At 44.7% G+C, this 19,320-nt stretch overlaps 2 protein-coding genes, 1 non-coding gene and 1 pseudogene across 12 annotated transcripts in view; 1 reads left to right on the top strand and 3 right to left on the bottom strand.

The window, feature by feature from the left end:
- Positions 1 to 9,530, bottom strand: part of BLOC1S6 (biogenesis of lysosomal organelles complex 1 subunit 6) — a 77,091-nt gene extending 67,561 nt beyond the window's left edge. For 2 of the 7 annotated variants that reach the window (XM_054450664.2, XM_054450665.2), the window contains exon 1: positions 9,413 to 9,513. The gene's annotated coding sequence lies outside the window, so the exon portion shown is untranslated. Of the gene's footprint in view, positions 1 to 3,079; positions 3,205 to 9,412 lie in introns of all 7 variants that reach the window. The other 5 variants (XM_054450669.2, XM_054450663.2, XM_054450667.2 and 2 more) reach the window with 5 other exon arrangements.
- Positions 1 to 16,577, bottom strand: part of LOC129013931 (non-histone chromosomal protein HMG-17-like) — a 33,297-nt pseudogene extending 16,720 nt beyond the window's left edge.
- On the bottom strand, positions 1,909 to 2,036 carry LOC129014902 (small nucleolar RNA SNORA41). Its single transcript, XR_008494423.1, has one exon. It is a non-coding gene; the product is annotated as a small nucleolar RNA SNORA41 (small nucleolar RNA).
- The window catches only part of SLC30A4 (solute carrier family 30 member 4), a 49,090-nt gene continuing 39,402 nt past the window's right edge, over positions 9,633 to 19,320 (top strand). For 2 of the 4 annotated variants that reach the window (XM_063652207.1, XM_054450660.2), the window contains exons 1-2: positions 16,458 to 16,640; positions 16,779 to 17,283. In XM_063652207.1, the coding sequence (XP_063508277.1) occupies positions 16,893 to 17,283 (391 nt within the window). In that variant the 5' untranslated portion in view covers positions 16,458 to 16,640; positions 16,779 to 16,892. Of the gene's footprint in view, positions 9,825 to 16,430; positions 16,641 to 16,778; positions 17,284 to 19,320 lie in introns of those variants that run through there. The other 2 variants (XM_054450657.2, XM_054450656.2) reach the window with 2 other exon arrangements.

Genomic DNA, 19,320 nt, shown 5'->3' with positions numbered 1-19,320 from the left:
TTAGTCAAATAATGCCACTAATGAAGATAACATTACAAAGTGAAACATGTAACAAATTGACTCATCTAGACTTGGGGCATGATGGGTGCCATGCAGGAGAGTGGTTCTAGAGAGCTTACCTAATTAACTAGCTAAAAGAATGATGAAGAAAAGTATTCCAAGTGAGGAAGCTGCACATGAAAAGGCCTGTGCTCAGAACTCTAGAAAACACAAGTGTAGTGCAGCTACACTACAGCTCAGAGGAAAGAGGCAAGTGCCTGAGCTAAGGGTAGAGGCATGGAAGAGACTGGAGACACAATCAGATTTCCATTTTGAAAGGTCCAGTGTATTTTCACAGGCGCCACTAAGATGCTTGAACAGCCACAAGCAAGCATTCTGGTGGGTTCCGGGGCCCCAGCTATACCCGGCCCAAATGAAGGCAGTTGGGTGGTATAAATACCGCTGCCTTAACAGTACATTTGAGGGCCGGGCACCATGGCTCATGCCTGTAATCCCAGCACTTTGAAAGGCTGAGGCGGGTGGATCAGTTGAGGTTAGGAGTTCGAGACCAGCCTGGCCAACACAGTGAATGAAACCTGTCTCTACTGAAAATACAAAAATTAGCCAAGGATGGTGGTGGGTGCCTGTAGTCCCAGCTACTTGGGAGGCTACTTGGGAGGGCAATAGGGTGAGAGTCTGTCTCAAAAAAATAAAAATAAATAAAATAAATAAAATAGGCCAGGTACTGTGGCTCACGCCTGTAATCCCAGCACTTTGGGAGGCTGAGGTGGGTGGATCACGAGGTCAGGAGTTCAAGACCAGTCTGGCCAACATAGTGAAACTCCATCTCTACTAAAAATACAAAACTTAGCCAGGCATGGTGGCGGGCACCTGTAATCCCAGCTACTTGGGAGGCTGAGGTAGAGAACTGCTTGAACCCAGGAGGCGGAGGTTGCAGTGAGCCGAGGTAGCGCTACCTCGGCTCACTGCACTCCAGCCTGGGCAACAGAGTGAGACTCCGTCTCAAAATAAGTAAATAAATATATAAATAAATTTTTAAAAACAGTACATTGGGAAGTAAGGATTGATGAAACCAAGAGCCTAAGTCTCAGGCATCTGTGCTAGGAAAGGACATACTAACGTGTAAATGATCTGGATCACAGCCTATGCGATAAAACCTCCAACAACACTTCTACGCAGATAGGACTAGATCAGGGGTCAGCAAGTGCTGGGCCAAATCGCGCCAGTGCCTGTTTTTGTACAGCCTGCAAACTAAGAATTGTTTTTACATTTTTAAGTGGTTGAAAAAAATGGAAAGAAAACTAATATTTTGTGACACATTAAAATTATATGAAAGTCACATCCCAGTTTCCATAAATAAAGTTTTATTGGAACATGGCCATGCTCATTTGTTTATTCTCTTTGGCTGCTGCTACAACAGCAGAGTGAGTGACTGACACCTGAGGATTGCTGCAAAGCTAAAATTATTATTATTATTATTATTATTATTGTTATTTTTTGAGACGGAGTCTTGCTCTGTCGCCCAGGCTGGAGCACAGTTGCGCGACCTCAGCTCACTGCAAGCTCCATCTCCCGGGTTTACACCATTCTCCTGCCTCAGCCTCCCAAGTAGCTGGGACTACAGGCGCCTGCCACCACGCCTGGCTAATTTTTTGTATTTTTAGTAGAGATGGGGTTTCACTGTGTTAGCCAGGATGGTCTTGATCTCCTGACCTCAAGATCCGCCCGCCTCGGCCTCCCAAAGTGCTGGGATTACAGGCGTGAGCCACCGCACCCGGCCTAAAATTATTATTTTTTAAAAAGAACAAGAAGCAGCATTATTCAAATACTGAATTATATTTTTTCCAAGTCTTCTTAATTTGTTTTGAAATGGATCATCTCCTGCCAAACAAAACTACAGAATACATCTTGTGTCTGTCACACATATGCCTACTCTCTGTTTTGCTAAGAAAGAGGTGTTTAATCCTCTTTTCTTTCCCACAGAGAAATGCAACAACTGCTACCATAAGAAGAGCTGCAGACCAATAGTGGTGGAAGTGAAATTATTTATTATCTGGCCTTTACAGAAAACATTTGCCAATTCCTGAGCTAGACAATCAGAAGAGCCTATAAATCTGACCATGTGATCTGACAATTGACAAATGAGATCTCGTGGGAGCAAGTGCAAAATAATGCACTTTGAGATAAAAATATCCAAACTACTTACAAAAGGAAGACAGGCCTATAAGCTTTGAGGTCACAACTCAGGACTAAATACAACTGGGAGGATTAAAGGCAGCTAGAGTAGTAGTACGTGAATGTCCTCCCCTAAATTATAACAATCAGTACAGAGTAGAGGGGGTTGGTTCTCTGTGGGCCTCACCTGATGTGGACCTGGGGAAAAATTTCCAGGAAAACTAGACTAGGATTTTCCACTTTCACTTAAAAATTACACAAAGGAAGAGGCAGAGGTTGCAGTGGCCTCAAATGACGCCACGGCACTCCAGCCTGGGCAGCAGAGCAAGACCCTGTCTTCAACCAACCAACCAACCAACCTTTTTCTCCTTTCAAAACCTTTGTTCTAGGCTGGGTGCAGTGGCTCACGTCTGTAATCCCAGCACTTTGGAAGGCTGAGGCGGGCAGATCACCTGAGGTCAGGAGTTCAAGACCAGCCTGGCCAACATGGCGAAACCCTGTCTCTACAAAAATACAAAAATTAGCCAGGCATGATGGTGAGTGCCTGTAATCCCAGCTACTTGGGAGCCTGGAGTGGAAGAATCGCTTGAATCTGGGAGGCGGAAGTTGCAGTGAGCCAAGATCGTGCCATTGCACTCCAGCCTAGGTGACAGAGGGAGACTCTATCTCAACAAACAAACAAACAAAAACCTTTGTTCTAGCTCTAAGGTAACTTGGCTTCTCATATCACTGGTCCTGTGAAGGGGGCCATCCAGGGAAATGGCAAAGGTGTATCCCCCAGGATTATGAAGATAACCACAACAGTGATCTACCAAGTCTCTCAGGGCAGTTGTTTAGCATGCATTAGTTTCCCCAGCCTGACCCACAGGTGTCATTTCCACACCTGCAAAGCTGCAGAACTGACCTGGGACCCTGATGGTTCTAGCAGGGTTCTGGCCATGGGGGCCCTGCCTGGATGTGGCTGGCCTCCCTCTTAGACAACTCTGACCTCTTCCATTTTCATGTAACAGGAGTCACATCCAGAGTTCCCTGAGAAGACGTAACCCAGACCAGTGTGCTGCAGGGCCCAAAAGGAACAAGGTGTCTTTCCCAAATAAGATTCTCTCCCCATCCAGAAAAAACTCTGCCAATATCAGGGTCCCAGAACCTAGTCTAATGCCCAGGTAAATTAGTCCCAGTAAACTGAAAGTCCCATGTCCTGGGAACCGCCCTCACTCCCAAGCAAACCAGGTTGGTCACCTGCCAGACAGGTTCCTCATTTACAATAGGGCTCTTATCCTACCGTTCCCCAGGGCTCACCTAGGGCTGCTCCACAGTTTCTGCTGTCCCAAGCCCAGCACTCAGAATATTCAGAGCTGCTCCTTCTTGGGAAGGGTAGAGGACAGCATGCGCTGAGGGGTTCACTGGGGACAAGATTGGGATCAGAGAAGATCAGGAGACTAAGGAGAAGGGGTTCCCAAGGAGCCCCAGCTGTTAGAGAGTTGGATCTAAGACTCCTGTCTTTAATGTCTGCTTGTGCTTCTGTTCATACAATGAAGATTAAACAGTTACCGGAATCAGGAAAGTTTTTCAGCATTTACATTGTTTAGGGATAAGGAAGAACTACTAAAGGGAAGGCTGCCTTAAATCCTATTGCAAATAAGCAGAATGTAAATTATTCAAATATAAATAACAAAGAGGAGGGTAAAACTGTTGGTCACTATAAAATAGCTGTAATAACTACAGTAATTTATATTTAATTACCATGTGGCATAGGGATTATGAGACACTGCATCATGCATATCATACACCAAGCTCTTTGTGATAAAGGCAACAAATTCTGCTCCATTGTGTGTGCTCTTGGGGTCAGCTTAAAATCACTAAAGATAAAATTTGGCTTAGTCTTGGATTTGCTTCAGGGAACACAGGCAGTTCAACAGCAGGTGAACTTGTTACATTTGATTCTGGGAGGACCAACATAAAGATACCTCAAGAAAAATTAATGTCATCTTTATTTGTAAGGGAATTCTGGAAAAAGTTCAAAGTACTTTGCAGATTTTAATATAATTAATTCTCACAATAACCCCTCAAAGGAGTTTATACAATGGTCTTCATTGTTTGAAGCCACAAGTTACTAGAGGCCACAAAAGAGTCACTTTGTCTGCAGTTGCTTCTTTGTCCTGGCTTGATTCGTAAATGTTATAATGTTCTTTGAAATAGATATAGTATAAATATGAACTAAGAGTGTATTTATAATCACTGATCTTATAAGACACATTGATATCACCACTTAAAAAAATTCCTTAGAAATGGCCTTACACTCCAGCTTAAAGAAATAGAAATGTTTATGTTAAAGGAGAATTTAAGGTTATGGATAAACTCTCTATGATTAAAATATTTGCATATATTTGTCCATGAGTATTTACTGGGTTCCTGCTGCAACATGAGATCAGGTGCTATGGCTGCAAAAACAGCTTAGGATAGGAGTGAAGTAACAATGTGTGGTGGAGTTCTAAATAAGTCAGAATGCGTCATTAATAAACCAAGGACTGGGTTTAGCAATCCTAAGAAGAGACAAACGTAAGTGGAAAATTCTTTTTTGAGACAGAGTCTTGTTCTATCGCCCAGGCTGGAGTGCAGTGGCGCGATCTTGGCTCACTGCAACCTACGCCTTCCAGGTTCAAGTGATTCTCATGCCTCAGCCTTCCGAGTAGCTGGAATTACAGGCGTGCACCACCACACCCAGCTAATTTTTTTGTTTTTTTTAGTAGAGATGGGGTTTCACCACATTGGCCAGGCTGATCTTGAATTCCTGGCCTCAAGTGATCTGTCTGCCTCGGCCTCCCAAAGTGCTGGGATTACAGGGGTGAGCCACCACCCCTGACTGAGAATTCTTGACGATTAGCATTTGTCCATACCCTTGCTTTGTAGTTTAGTTCATGTGGCATGGTCTTTAATGTCTCTTTCTGGTAAAGTGGTAAAGGAAGATGCTTTCACATACAAAATCTCATTTGATTCTTACAGTGTCCCAATGAAATAGGTAAGACAAAAATTATTTTCCACTTTTTAGAGACAAGAAAATAAGCTGAACAATTATTAATATTACACTGCTAGGGGTCACAGTGAACGGACTACAAAATTAGAAGCTGAAACCGTTTCCCTGAGTTCTCTTGTGGTGCTCCTGTCTATGATGAAACTCCCAATGTATTTCCAAGTTCAGCCTTCCACCCTCAACTTTAAGCTCCTCTAGCCCAGCCACCACCTCAGACTCTGGGGCTGGTATCCTAACTCTCAAAACCCCTTCTCATCTTGGACCTCCTATTCCTGCTAATTTCAGCCAGATATGCTTAGAGAAATCCATAGGAACATTTACTTTAAAACTAAGGGTCTCAGTTTGGCCGGGTGTGGTGGATCATGCCTATAGTCCCAGCAATTTGGGAGGCCAAGGCAGGCAGATCATCTGAGGTCAGGCATTCAAGACCAGCCTAGCCAACATGGTGAAACCCCATCTCTACTAAAAATACAGAAATTAGCCGGGCATGATGGCACATGCCTGTAGTCTCAGCTACTTGGGAGGCTGAGGCAGGAGAATCACTTGAACCCGGGAGGTGGAGGTTGCAGTGAGCCGAGATTGCACCATTGCACTCCAGCCCAGGCAACAAGAGCAAAACTCTGTCTCAAAACAAAACAAAACAAAACAAACAAACAAAAACTAAGGGAAAGCAAAAAACAAAGCTATGAAAACAATGAACTCGACTAAATTTCGGTTTTGGCTAGCAGGTTGGTTTGCCTTACAGGGTAGATGGGCTCTTGACCCTCTGCTTTATCTCCTCCCTGTCCAAAAGGGGGCCTTTGCCATCCTTGGGCAATTCTCTTATCTATTTTGGGTCCTTCTCCTTCTCTTTCTCCTCCCTGAGAGGAGGTATTAAATTGAAACTCCAGCCACTCTGTCAGAGGCATTTAAACCAGAGCAACTCCATCTTGAATAAGGGCTGGGTAAAACAAGGCTGAGACATACCGGGTTTCATTCCCAGACAGCTAAGGCATTCTGAGTCACAGAATGACATAGGAGGTCGGCACAAGATACAGGTCATAAAGACCTTGCTGATAAAACAGGCTGCAGTAAAGAAGCCGGCCAAAACCCACCAAAACCAATATGGGGATGACAGTGACCTCTGGTCGTCCTCACTGCTTCCCTCCCACCAGCATCATGACAGTTTACAAATGCCATGGCAACATCAGGAAGTTACCCTATATGGTCTAAAATGGAGAGGCATTGCCCGACATGGCAGCTCATGCCTGTAATCCCAGCTCTTTGGGAGGCTGAGGCAGGTGGATCAAATGAGGCCAGGTGTTTGAGACCAGCCTGGCCAACATGGTGAAACCCCGTCTCTACTAAAAATACAAAAATTAGCCGTCCTGAGCAACAGAATGAGACTCTGCCTAAAAAATAATAAATAATAAAAAGGGGAGGCATGAATAATCCACCCCTTGTTTAGCATATAATCAATAAATAACCATAAAAATGGGCAACCAGCAGCCCTCAGGGCTGCTCTGCCTATGGAGTTGCCATTCTTTATTCCTTTACTTTCTTAATAAACTTGCTTTCACTTTACTGTATGAACTCGTCTCAAATTCTTTCTTGTATGAGATCCAAGAACCCTCTCTTGGGGTCTGGATCAGGACTCCTTCCTGGTAACAACTCATAGAAGGAATAAACTAATACACTCACTGTAGTTGTGTATCACATCACTAACCCTGTTCCACGCATTCAACAACTTTCATCCCCTCCTGAAGAAAATAAGGGGACACATTCTAAAACATCCTATAGGAATCTCCTACGGCCACATACTCCAATAGAGATGCATTCTTGGGATGGGGAATATGCAGAATTTGAACCTCAACCAAGTAGCATCTTCTCCCGTATTTCACTTTTAAAAAACTTTTCCACTTTCTTTTTGCTCATTTTCAATGGGGATTTCACAGGATGATGCTGAAGTCTCAAGGTTCTGGCAAATCATTGATATATAAAACAGGGATCTCCCCTGACATGCTTCAGAGTCTAGATGCTTTTCTATAGAGCATTCCATTTTTGGGCAGAAAGAAACTGAGCAGATAGTGTGGGGTAATGGTTAAGAGATTGAGCTCAGAAACAAAGCTGATCCAAATTGAGTTCTTGCTCTGTTTGCTAACTGCATGATCCTGACCAAGATACTTAACCTCCCTGAGACTCTATGTCTTCATCTACATAAAAAATAACAGCTTGGGGCACATGTCCTCAGGACCTCCTGAGGCCGTGTCAAAAGTGAAAAAAAAAAAAAGGAAAATAAAAATAACAATAATAATAGCTGGCATTGATTGATTGAACGCATACTGTGTGCTAGGAATTACGTGTGCTAAGTTTTACATGCTTTACTGGCATTATCCTATTTAATCCTTAGTACAACCCTTGTGAAGTGGGTACTATTATTATATCCACTTTATATGTAAGAAAATTGAAGCATAAAGAGATTAAATAGTTTGCCAGAGACCATACAACTGTAAGTGGTGAGGCCAGGACTCAAACACAATCTGTCTGACTCCAAGACCCATGCTTTTAATCACTACCTTCATCACAGTGATGTGGTAATGATTAAAGGAGCTAATGTAAGTCAGGTGCCCTCATAGTGCCTGGCACACAAGCCTTAAGTATCCTAGCTATGATAATATTTTCAGTAGGTTTTTTGTTTGTTTTGTTTTTTTTAATGAGATGGAGTCTTGCTCTGTTGCCTAGGCTGGAGTGCAATGGCACAATCTCAGCTCACTGCAACCTCCACCTCCCAGGTTCAAGAGATTCTCCTGCCTCAGCCTCCCAAGCAGCTGGGATTACAGGCATCCGCCACCACAGCCAGCTAATTTTTGTTGTTGTTGTTGTTGTTGTTGTTTGAGACGGAGTCTCGCTCTGTTGTCCAGGCCGGAATGTAGTGGCACGATCTTGGCTCACTGCAACCTCTGCCTCCCGGATTCAAGCGATTCTCCTGCCTCAGCTTCCTCAGTAGCTGGGATTACAGGCACACACCACCAAGACCTGATAATTTTTGTATTTTTACTAGAGACGGTGTTTCACCATGTTGGTCAGGCTGGTCTTGAACTCCTGACCTCGTGATCCACCTGCCTCAGCCTTCCAAAGTGTTGGGATTACAGGCGTGAGCCACTAAACCCAGCCCTAATTTTTGTATTTTTAGTACAGACGGGGGTTTCACTATGTTGGCCAGGCTGGTCTCAAACTCCTGACCTCAGGTGGTCTGCCCACCTCAGCCTCCCAAAGTGCTGGGATTGCAGGCATAAGCCACAACACCCAGCCATTTTTTTCAAGAGATATCTGGACCAGAAAACAAATTTTGACATAGGAAATTTTGCGTCCATCCCTTTCAACTGCCCCAAGGTATGTGTCTTGCAATTCAGTTGACAGGATTCTGCTATTGCCTAAATCTGCATATTACGAGTTGCCTGGTTGAGAGACTAGCTAAATGGTTGGCAGCCTTTTCCATCTGCCATGCAAGAAGTTATTCAGGCTGGGCTTGGTGGCTCGCGCCTGTAATCCCAGCACTTGGGAGGCTGAGACAGGAGGATCACTTCAGCCCAGGAGTTCAAGACCAGCCTGGGCAACATAGTGAGACCCGCCCCTCCGCCCCATCTCACTAAAATAAAAAAAAATAAATTCTTCAGACTAGAAAAATGTATGAAGTCTCTTAAAAAAGAATGGCATACTGAGCAATAGCTAGCAAACAGAATTGCAGGCAGTACCGAGATTATAAGTGTGCAATGTTTCAAAAGTTCATTTGTCTATTATTATAAACTCTGAGTGCGTAGAAATAAGGTTGCAAATTGTAGTTACATTCCAAGCCTATTTGCAGAAGTCTATGTATTTAGCCCATTTTGAAGCTCAATGATAGAAATCATGCCACTAGTCTGAGGGCAGGCTGAGGAATAAGAGCCCATGTGATAAAGGAATAAGAAAAGTGTCTTTCCTGGTATGCAGGAAAATTGATACGTAACACATTAGTTATCTATTGCTGTGTAACGAAGTATCCCAAAACTTGCCATCTTAAAACAAACATTTCTTATCTCATGCAGTCTCTGTGGGTCATCTGAGAATGGCTTAGCTGGGTGGTTCTGGCTCTGGATTTCTCCAGATTTTAGTTAGCACTGCCCAGTCTATAGTTATCTGAAGGCTTAGCTGGGACTAGAGGGTCCACTTCCAAAATGGTTCACTCACATGGCTGTTGGCAAGAGGCCTCAGTTCCTCATCACACAGGCCTTTCCACAGGGCCACTTGAGTTCCTCATGACACAGTAGCTGGCTCCTCCTAGTGCAAGTGATCCAAGTGTGAGAATGAGGAGGCAGCTGCAATACCTTTTATGACCTAGTCTTGTTAAGTCACACAGAGTCACTTCTGCCATATTCATTATAGGCCACATGCAACTCATTTAGTGCAGTCCACGCTCAATAGGAAGGAAATTAAGCTCCACCTCTTGATGAGTAGAGTATCACAGAATTTGTGGATATACTTTAAAATCACCATATAGAGTTTTTGTTGTCCTCCCATCACTTTCTCCAGGTACCCAGTGAGAAAAATAATAAAAACAAACTGGGATGCAGAACTGCAGCCCTATTCAACAAAGCTTGCTGTAAGTACCCAAAACAATCCACGCTCTTGCCTTAACTTTTCTTAAAAACATTTATCCACTTTCTTTAAATGGAATCTTGTTTGAAGGATTTATACTAAAGAGAAAATGATCACACTCATAAAATATTTTCTTTATCCATTTGTATCTCTCATTAGTAGAATTTCAGACAGTATAACAAAGTGAAATTCAAAATAACTACAAAAAAACCTACTCCCAAACCCGGTGGATTAAAATATTTGGAGTTAGGAAAGCAACCCCCAGTAAGATCTCTCCTTTCAGCTGATTATTACCAGAGTGCCCTGGTTAACTGGGAAATAGTTTTCCCTTCCTGGTCCAGGGAACATGGAATCTCTGATCTAGGTTTCCTATCTTGATTCCCGTGGCTGCAGCTCTGTAGAAATATGATGGGCATTTAAATCCGAGGAGTCATATTTAAAGGAGTTGATTTCTTGCATCTGAGGCATACAAGATTCTAAAGTGCCATTTCAATCTTCAGAGGAAAATGTTTCATGTGACTTTTTATTGTATTTTTTGTAACTTGAAATTTGGTAATACATGTGGACTATTATAAAAATACAACATTCATAAACGCTGGATAGGCAGGGCGCGGTGGCTCACGCCTGTAATCCCAGCACTTTGGGAGGCCGAGGTGGGCGGATCACGAGGTCAGGAAATCGAGACCATTCCGGCTAACACGGTGAAACCCCGTCTTTACTAAAAATACAAAAAATTAGCCGGGCGTGGCGGCGTGCGCCTGTAGTCCCAGCTGCTGGGGAGGCTGAGGCAGGAGAATGGCGTGAACCCAGGAGGCTGACCTTGCAGTGAGCCGAGATCGCACCACTGCACTCCAGCCTGGGCAACAGAGTGAGACTTGGTCTCAAAAAAAAAAACGCTGGATAAATAGGAGTTTGCCCTACAACTCAACTCAAGTAGAAGCTAGGGGCTGGACCTTTAAGATAAGCTCTCCTGACAATGTTGTTTTTAACCTAATTTGACTCAATCCAATTTGAGAATATGATGAAAGCTAAAAGACTTATCCCAGAAAATACACACGTCCTCAAAATTTTGCACATAAGTTTAAGGCCTCCCAAACTCCCTAAAACCCACTCAGAAAACCTAGATTAAGAATCTCTAAAACAGCCAGGTGTGGTAGCTCATGCCTGTAATCCCAGCACCACTTTGGGAGGCTTAAGTGGGTGGATCACTTGAGGCCAGGAGTTTGAGATCTGCCTGGCCAACATAGTGAAACCTCGTCTCTACTAAAAATAGAACAATTAGGCTGGGCGCGGTGGCTCACGCCTGTAATCCCAGCACATTGGGAGGCCGAGGCAGGTGGATCACCTGAGGTCAGGAGTTCGAGACCAGCCTGGCCAATATGATGAAACACAGTCTCTACTAAAAATACAAAAAATTAACTGGGGGTGGTGGCAGGCGCCTGTAATCTCAGGTACTCAGGAGGCTGAGGCAGGAGAATTGCTTGAACCCTGGAGGCGGAGATTGCAGTGAGCAGAGATCGTACCACTGCACTCCAGCCTGGGCAACAAGAGCAAAACTCTGTCTCAAAAAATAATAATAATAATAATAAATACTAACAATAAAAATATAAAAATTAGCCAGGCATGGTGGTGCTTGCCTGTAATCACAGTTACTTGGGTGGCTGAGGCATGAGAATTGTTTGAACCAGGTAGGCAGAGGTTGCAGTGAGCCGAGATCACACTACTGCACTCCAGCCTGAGTGACAGAGCAAGACCCTGTCTCAAAAACAAAACAAAACAAACAAACAAACAAAACTCTAAGACTTTGCTAGGGGTGCATATTGCCATTCCATTGTGATATTATAATTTAGGTTTAAATCAGAAGCTGCTACAGAATTTAAATATTGGCTGAGCGTGGTGGCTCACACCTGTAATCCCAGCACTTATGGGAGGTTGAGGCAGGAGGATCACTTAAGCCCAGGAGTTCAAGGCCTGCCTGGGCAACATGGCAAAAACCCATCTCTACAAGGAAAAAAATACAAAAATTAGCCAGGCATGATGACAAGCACCTATGGTCCCAGCTAGTCAAAAGGCTGAGGCAGGAGGATAGACTGGGCCCAGGAGGTCAAGGCTGCAGTGAGCCGAGATCGCACCGCTGCGCTCCGGCCTTGGCAACAGAATGAGACCCTGTCTCAAAAAAACAAAAAACAAAAAAGCAACAATTATTTCTTCTTCCTCTTTTTTTGGTTTTGTTTTGTTTTGGTTTTTAAAGATGGGGTCTCCCTCTATTACCCAGGCTGGAGTACAGTGGCACAATCATAGCTCACTGCAACTGCCAATTCCTTGGAGGCTTTAAAAAAAATTTTTGGAAAGACAGGGTCTCAATATGTTGCCCATGCTGGTCTTGAACTTCTGACCTCAAGAGATCCTCTCCCCTTGGCTTCCCAAAGTGTTGAGATTACAGGTATGAGCTACTGCATCTGGCTGTTTTTTGTTTTTTTGTTAAACAGACCCAAAAGCCAAAAGGACACCTCTATAAGCACACCTTGTTTTATTGTGCTTCACTTTCTCGCACTTCTTAGATATTGCCAGTTTTGCAAATTGAAGGTTTATGGCAACCCTGTGTCAAGCAAATCTGTTGCCGTTATTTTTCCAATAGCCTGGGCTCACTTCATGTCTCTATGTCACATTTTGGTAATTCTCTTAATATTTCAAACCTTGTCATTATTATTGTATCTGACATGCTGATCTGTGATCAGTGATCTTTTATATTACTATTGTAATTATTTGGGGGCATCATGAACCTTGTCCATATAAGATGACAAACTTAACTGATAAATGTTGTATGTGTTTCGACTGTTCCATTGACCAGCCATTCCCCTTCACTCTCCCTCTCCTTGGCCCTCCCTATTCCAAGACATAATATTAAAATTGGGCCAGTTAATAACCCTACAATGACCTCTAAGTGTTTAAGTGAAAGGAAGAGTTGTATATCTCTCACTTTAAATCAAAAGCTAGAAATTATTAACCGTAGTGAGAAAGGCATATGGAAAGCTGAGATAAGGATGGGCATGGTGGCTCACACCTATAATCCTAACACTCTGGGAGGCTCAGGTGGGAGAATTGCCTGAGCCTGAGCAGTAGAGGCTTCAGTGAGCCATGATTGTGCCTGTGCACTCCAAAAAAAGGAAAGAAGGAAGGAAGGACGAAAAGAAGGAAGGAAGAAAGGAAGGAAGGAACGAACGAAGGAAGGAGGGAGGGAGGGAGGAAGGGAGGCAGGAAAGGAAGGAGAAAGGAGGGGGGAAGGGGAAGGAAGGAAGGGGAAAGGAGGGGGAAGGGAGGAAGGCGAAGGGGGGAAGGGAAGGAAGGAAAGAAAAAAGAAAGCAAGCTGAGATAGGCTGAAAGCTATGCCTTTTCTTTTCTTTCTTTTTTTTTTTTTTTTGAGACAGAGTCTTGCTCTGTCGTCCAGGCTGGAGTGTAATGGTGCGAGGCTCACTGCAACCTCCGCCTCCCAGGTTCAAGCGATTCTCCTGCCTCAGCCTCCCGAACAGCTGGGAGCTACCTGGCACATGCCACCACACCCAGCTAATTTTTGTATTTTTAGTAGAGACAGGGTTTCACCATGTTGACCAGGCTGTTCTCGAACTCCTGACCTCAGGTGATCCGCCTGCCTCAGCCTTCCAAAGTGTTGGGATTACAGGCGTGAGCCACCACGCCCTGCACTATGCCTTTTCTTACCCAGGTTGTGAATGCAAATGAAAAGTTATTTTTGATTGTTTGGGTTTGTTTGTTTGTTTGTATTAAACTTCTATCGCTTGACTCTGGGAAATGGAAAAGTTCTTGAAGGAAATTAGAAATACCCAGACCAGCCTGGGCAACATAGTGAGACCCTGTCTCTATTTAAAAATAAATAAATAAAATAATTTTTTTAACAAAAAAAGAAAAGTTTGAAGCTAGCAGAGGTTGGTTCGTGAGGCTTAAGGAAAAAAGCAATCTCCATAATATAAAAGTGCAAGCAGCAGCAGCAAATGCTGATGGAGAAACTGCAACAAGTTGTCCACAAGGTGTAGCTAAGATCATTAAAGGTGACTACACTAAACAACAGATTTTCAGTACAGGGGAAACAACCTTCTATTGGAAGATTTCACCTAGGGCTTTCATAGTTAGAGAGAAGTTGATGCCTGGCTTCAAAGGACAATCTCACTCTCTTGTTAGAGGCTAATGCTGCCCGTAGCTTTAAGTTAAGGCCAATGCTCATTTACCATTCTGAAAATTCTAGGGGCCGTAGGAATTATTCTAAATCTACTCTACCTGTGCTCTATAAATGGAACAAAACCTGGGTGACTGGCCGGGCGTGGTGGCTCACGCCTGTAATCCCAGCATTTTGGAAGGTCGACGCAGGCAGATCACCTGAGGTCGGGAGTTGAGACTAGTCTGGCCAACATGGTGAAACCCCATCTCTACTAAAGATACGAAATTAGCCAGGCGTGGTGGCACATGCCTGTAATCCCAGCTACTTGGGAGGCTGAGGCAAGAGAATAGTTTGAAACCGGGAGGCAGAGGTTGTGGTGAGCCGATATCGTGCCATTGCACTCCAGCCTGGGCAACAAGAGTGAAACACCATCTAAAAAAAAAAATAAATGAATAAAAAAGAAGAAATACCTTTCATAAGGCTATAGCTGCCATTGATTCCTCTGATGAACCTAAGTAAAGTAAATTGAAAAACTTCTGGAAAGGATTCAGCATTCCAGATGCCATTAAGAACATCTGTGATTCATGGGAGGTCAAAATATCAACATTAACAGGATTTTGGAAGAAGTGGATTCTAACCCTAATGGATGATTTTGAGGGATTCAAGACTTCAATGGAGGAAGTAACTACAGATGTGGTGGAAATAGCAAGAGAACTAGAAGTGGAACCTGAAGATGTGACTGAATTGCTGCAATCTCATAAAATTTGAACAGATGAGGAGTTGCTTCTTATAGATAAGCAGAGAGAGTGGTTTCTTGAGATAGAATCTACTCCTTGTGAAGATGCTGTGAACACTGTTGAAATGGCAACAAAGGATTTGAATATTCCATAAACTTAGTTGATAAAGCAGAGGCAGGGTTTGAGAAAACTGGATTGACTCCAACTTTGAAAGTTCCACTGTGGGTAAAATATTATCAACCAGCATCACATGCCATCAAGAACTCTTTCATGAAAACAAGAGTCAATCAATATAGCAAATGTCATTGTTGTCTTATTTTAAGGAATTGCCACAGCCACCCCAACCTTCAGCAGCCACCATCCAGATCAGTCAGCAGCCATCGACACGGAGCAAAGACCCTCCAACTAGCAAAGCATATGACTTGCTAAAGGCCTAGATGATTGATAGCTTTTTTTTTTTTTTTTTGAGACGGAGTTTTGCTCTTCTTGCCCAGGCTGGAGTGTAATGGCATGATCTCGGCTCACCACAACCTTCGCCACCCGGGTTCAAGCGATTCTCCTGCCTCAGCCTCCCTAGTAGCTGGGATTACAGGCATGCGCCACCATGCCCGGCTAATTTTGTATTTTTAGTAGAGACAGGGTTTCTCCATTTTGGTCAGGCTGGTCTTGAACTCCCAACCTCAGGTGATCCGCCCGCCTCGGCCTCCCAAAGGGCCGAGATTACAGGCGTGGGCCACCACGCCCAGCTGATTGTTAGCATTTTTTTAGCAGTCATGTATTTTATTTACTTGTTTATTTTTAGAGACGGTCTCACTCTGTCGCCAGGCAGGGGTGCGGAGGCACAATCATAGCTCACTGTAATCTCGAACTTCTGGGCTCAAGCGACCCTCCTTCCTCAAAGCAATTAACAAATGTATATATACTTTTTCCTCCCTCTCTCCCAATATTTTAAATTAAGGTATGCACATTGTTTTAGACATAACGCTATTACACACTTAATAGACTACATTATAAACATGATTGTATTTGCACTGGGACGTGAAACATTTGTGAGACCTCACTTTGTCATATTGCGGTGGTCTGGAACCAAATTCGCAGTATCTCCAAGGTATGCCTGTACTAGATTTTCTGTGCTTGAGTTTAGTCCATATCGTAAATACCTTGGAGGCAAAAGGAACACGGCAGAGAGTACAAAGAGGACAATACATATTTGTTGAAAAACAGTAGGACACAGAACTGCTGACGACGACAGCCTTGCCCTCCCCAGTTGACTGCAGCAAATGTTGCCAATTTGCCAGAGACAAGCAATTCGAGGAGAGAAAAGCTGCTTGCCTTTCCAGTTAGCAAGAAAAGTGCTGGATTTGTCTTCTGCCGAGCACCCGCAACCCAGGTCCCGACCCGAGATTCCTGAGACACACTTTTGGTGGAGGGAACTCCTAGCAGCAACGCCCAGCCCCCGGCGTGACCCTCCGACCGCACTTGCCTCCCAGCCTGGGAAGGTGGAAGGGGCCGCCCAGAGTCCCCTCAGTTGGCCAGTGAGTGACCCCTGGGCGGAGGCGGCGCGGGGGCCCCCAAGCCAGCCTCGGGGCGAGAGGCGGGGCGGGCCGCGCGCCCCCGCCCATCGCGGTCGCCCCAGCCCTGAGCGCCAGGCCTGCGTGTCCTCGCGCCGACCCCTCCCTCGCGCGCCTCGCCCGGCGCACGCGCGTGGCCTCGCGCAGGGCGGGGAGAGGCGGCGGCTGTGGGCGTCCGGCCCCGAACCTGTCAGACCTGGGGAGCCAGCCTCCGGCGGCGGGCGCGGCGGACGCGAGCACGACCCCGCTCTCCTGCGGCCGCGGGTGGAGCAGCGCGAGCCGGTCTCGCTGAGCCGGCCGGGGGCGGGGAGATGAGCTGCGGCCCCGCGGCAGCGCCCCAGGTATTAAATAGATGTGCCGCCCCCTCGCGGAGCCCCGGCGGAGCCTCGGGGTCGGCCCTGCGACCCTCCGCCAGCGGCTTCGGAACTTGAGGACGTGGTAGGGCGCCTTTAATTTATAACGTGTTTCGTTTTCCACAGGATGGGGAGGGACGCGCGGCACTGCCCTCGAGAACTGGCGCTCCGGTGAAGTAGGCGCCGCCGGCCGTCCGCCTCCCCCAAGCCGTTCCGCACCGCGGCCGCTCAGCCTCTGCCATGGCCGGCTCTGGCGCGTGGAAGCGCCTCAAATCTCTGCTAAGGAAGGATGATGCGCCGCTGTTTTTAAATGACACCAGCGCCTTTGACTTCTCGGATGAGGCGGGGGACGAGGGGCTTTCTCGGTTCAACAAACTTCGAGTTGTGGTGGCCGATGACGGTTCCGAAGCCCCGGAAAGGCCTGTTAACGGGGCGCACCCGACCCTCCAGGCCGACGATGATTCCTTACTGGACCAAGACTTACCTTTGACCAACAGTCAGCTGAGTTTGAAGGTGGACTCCTGTGACAACTGCAGCAAACAGAGAGAGATACTGAAGCAGAGAAAGGTGAAAACCAGGTTGACCATTGCTGCCGTTCTTTACTTGCTTTTCATGATTGGAGAACTTGTAGGTGAGTTGTGTTGCCAACTCACTTTCCGTTTACCTTTCCTCGAGAGTCTGTCAAGCTGTAGTTACAAGGCTTTGAGGTTTAACCCATCTTTTCAGGAAGTTTGTATTTATCAAGACGCTGATCTCATGTGAAAAGGCCACACAGTTCCAAAGTGCAGCTCAATCTAAGTACAATATAAACTCCCCGAGATAACTTTGACTTTCTCTTCTAGTTGTTCACTGTCATCTACCGTAAAGTTAAGGACGTTACCTTCATTGTATGTCATGTAACTTCCTCTTTTTACAAAGTTCTGGTTAAAATACCAGGTTAATTTTCGCAACGTTTAAAATAGTAAATGATCGTAAATAACTTAAGATCATAGAATTTTACAGTATGAAGGGACCTTACTGAACACCTGCTCCACCTCCTTTTTTTTTTTTTTTTTTTTTTACATGTAAGGATTTCCAGGGCACAAACCAGTGGAATAAGTCGTGAGGGCCACTTAGGGAGTGTCCCAGCATTTTTTTCCTCTACATTTGACCTAAGTGGTTTCTTTTATACGATTTCCTTTTGTATTTATAGCCAAGAGATTTGCAAAATTAATTACCAACTAACATGAAATTTTTGCCTTGTAAGAAGGGCCTGAAATGAACCAGAGGACTCCGCCAAAGTTCTATGAGCCTGGTTTTCTTGTTCATTTTTTATTTATACGAACAATCCGTTCTCAATATAAGATACATTCTTAGTTTAGAGGTTATTTTCAGTCACGTCGGTATAACTACTAACTTCTCAGTGACAGTTTACAAAGTGACATTAAAGCAGGGAGATGATTCTCACATGTTATCTCTTAAATGATGAACCATGACAAAAACAGGTGGCAGTCCAGATTTAAGATGCTTGACTGGAGGGTTCTATGTGGGAAAAATTATATGCATTTCCTACCTTCTTTCATAACACTCCTCCCCAGGGCTCGCTTCCTCTTACAACGCACAAAGCTCTTTTTGCCTCTAAGGCGTTCTAAGTGGCTAGTCCTTCTATCTCAGTGGCTTTCAAACATTTTTTGACCTCACTATAGTAAGAAATACACTTCACATTGTGACTCATTTAGGCATGCATGCATACGTATGTATGAGAATATACACAGGTCACATGTGTATAAATATACGTATAACTGAAACAAAAGTTTTCCTTCGTGTGACGTATCCTAATAGTTTTTTCAATTGTGGTCCCAGCTCACTAAATGGATTTCATGTGTCCACTGCAGTAGGTCAGGGCCTTAGTTTGAAAAACACTGCTTTACATAGACTGCCTTTCCCAAATCTTTTCTTGGCCAGTTTCTTGTCTTTCGTGTCTTATTTAAAAAGACACCCCGGCCGGGTGCAGTGGCTCACGCCTTTAATCCCAGCACTTTGGGAGGCCGAGGTGGGTGGATCACCTGAGGTCAGGAGTTTGAGACCACCCTAGCCAACATGGTGAAACCTTGTCTCTACTAAAAAAAAAATACAAAAATTAGCCGGACGTTGTGGCGGGCACCTGTAATCCCAGCTACTTGGGAGGCTAAAGCAGGAGAATCGCTTGAACCTGGGAGGCGGAAGTTGTAGTGAGCCGAGATCGCGCCACTGCACTCCAGCCTGGGCAACAGAGTGAGACTCCGTGTCAAAATAAATAAATAAATAAAATAATAAATAAATAAATAATAAAAATAAAAAAAAACACACCTTTGAGAGACCTTTTCTGACTGACTAAAGTAAATCTCTTTTGTCCCCTGTTCCCTCTCCGACTTTCAAAGTCCTCAGCATCTGAGATATCTTATTTATTTACTCATTTAATATTACCTGTCTGTTTCCACTGAAATACAGGCTGAATTCCTAGCACCTAGAACACTGACTGGCACAAAGTAGATACTCAATAAACTTGTTGAATTAATTCATTTTTATTCTGTTAGATAATTATAAATGCTTAAGCTGTAAAGAAATTAAAAGACAGGAGACAACCTGTGCCCCAGATAAAGCACCATGGTCTCAGCAGACTGAGATTCGGTGACTTGCCCAAACTAAC

This window comes from Pongo pygmaeus, chromosome 16 (genome assembly GCF_028885625.2).
Source record: "Pongo pygmaeus isolate AG05252 chromosome 16, NHGRI_mPonPyg2-v2.0_pri, whole genome shotgun sequence".
NCBI classification, from domain to species: Eukaryota; Metazoa; Chordata; class Mammalia; order Primates; family Hominidae; genus Pongo; species Pongo pygmaeus.
Note: the sequence above shows the minus strand (reverse complement) of the source record. Positions and strands in the feature narration are given on the sequence as shown.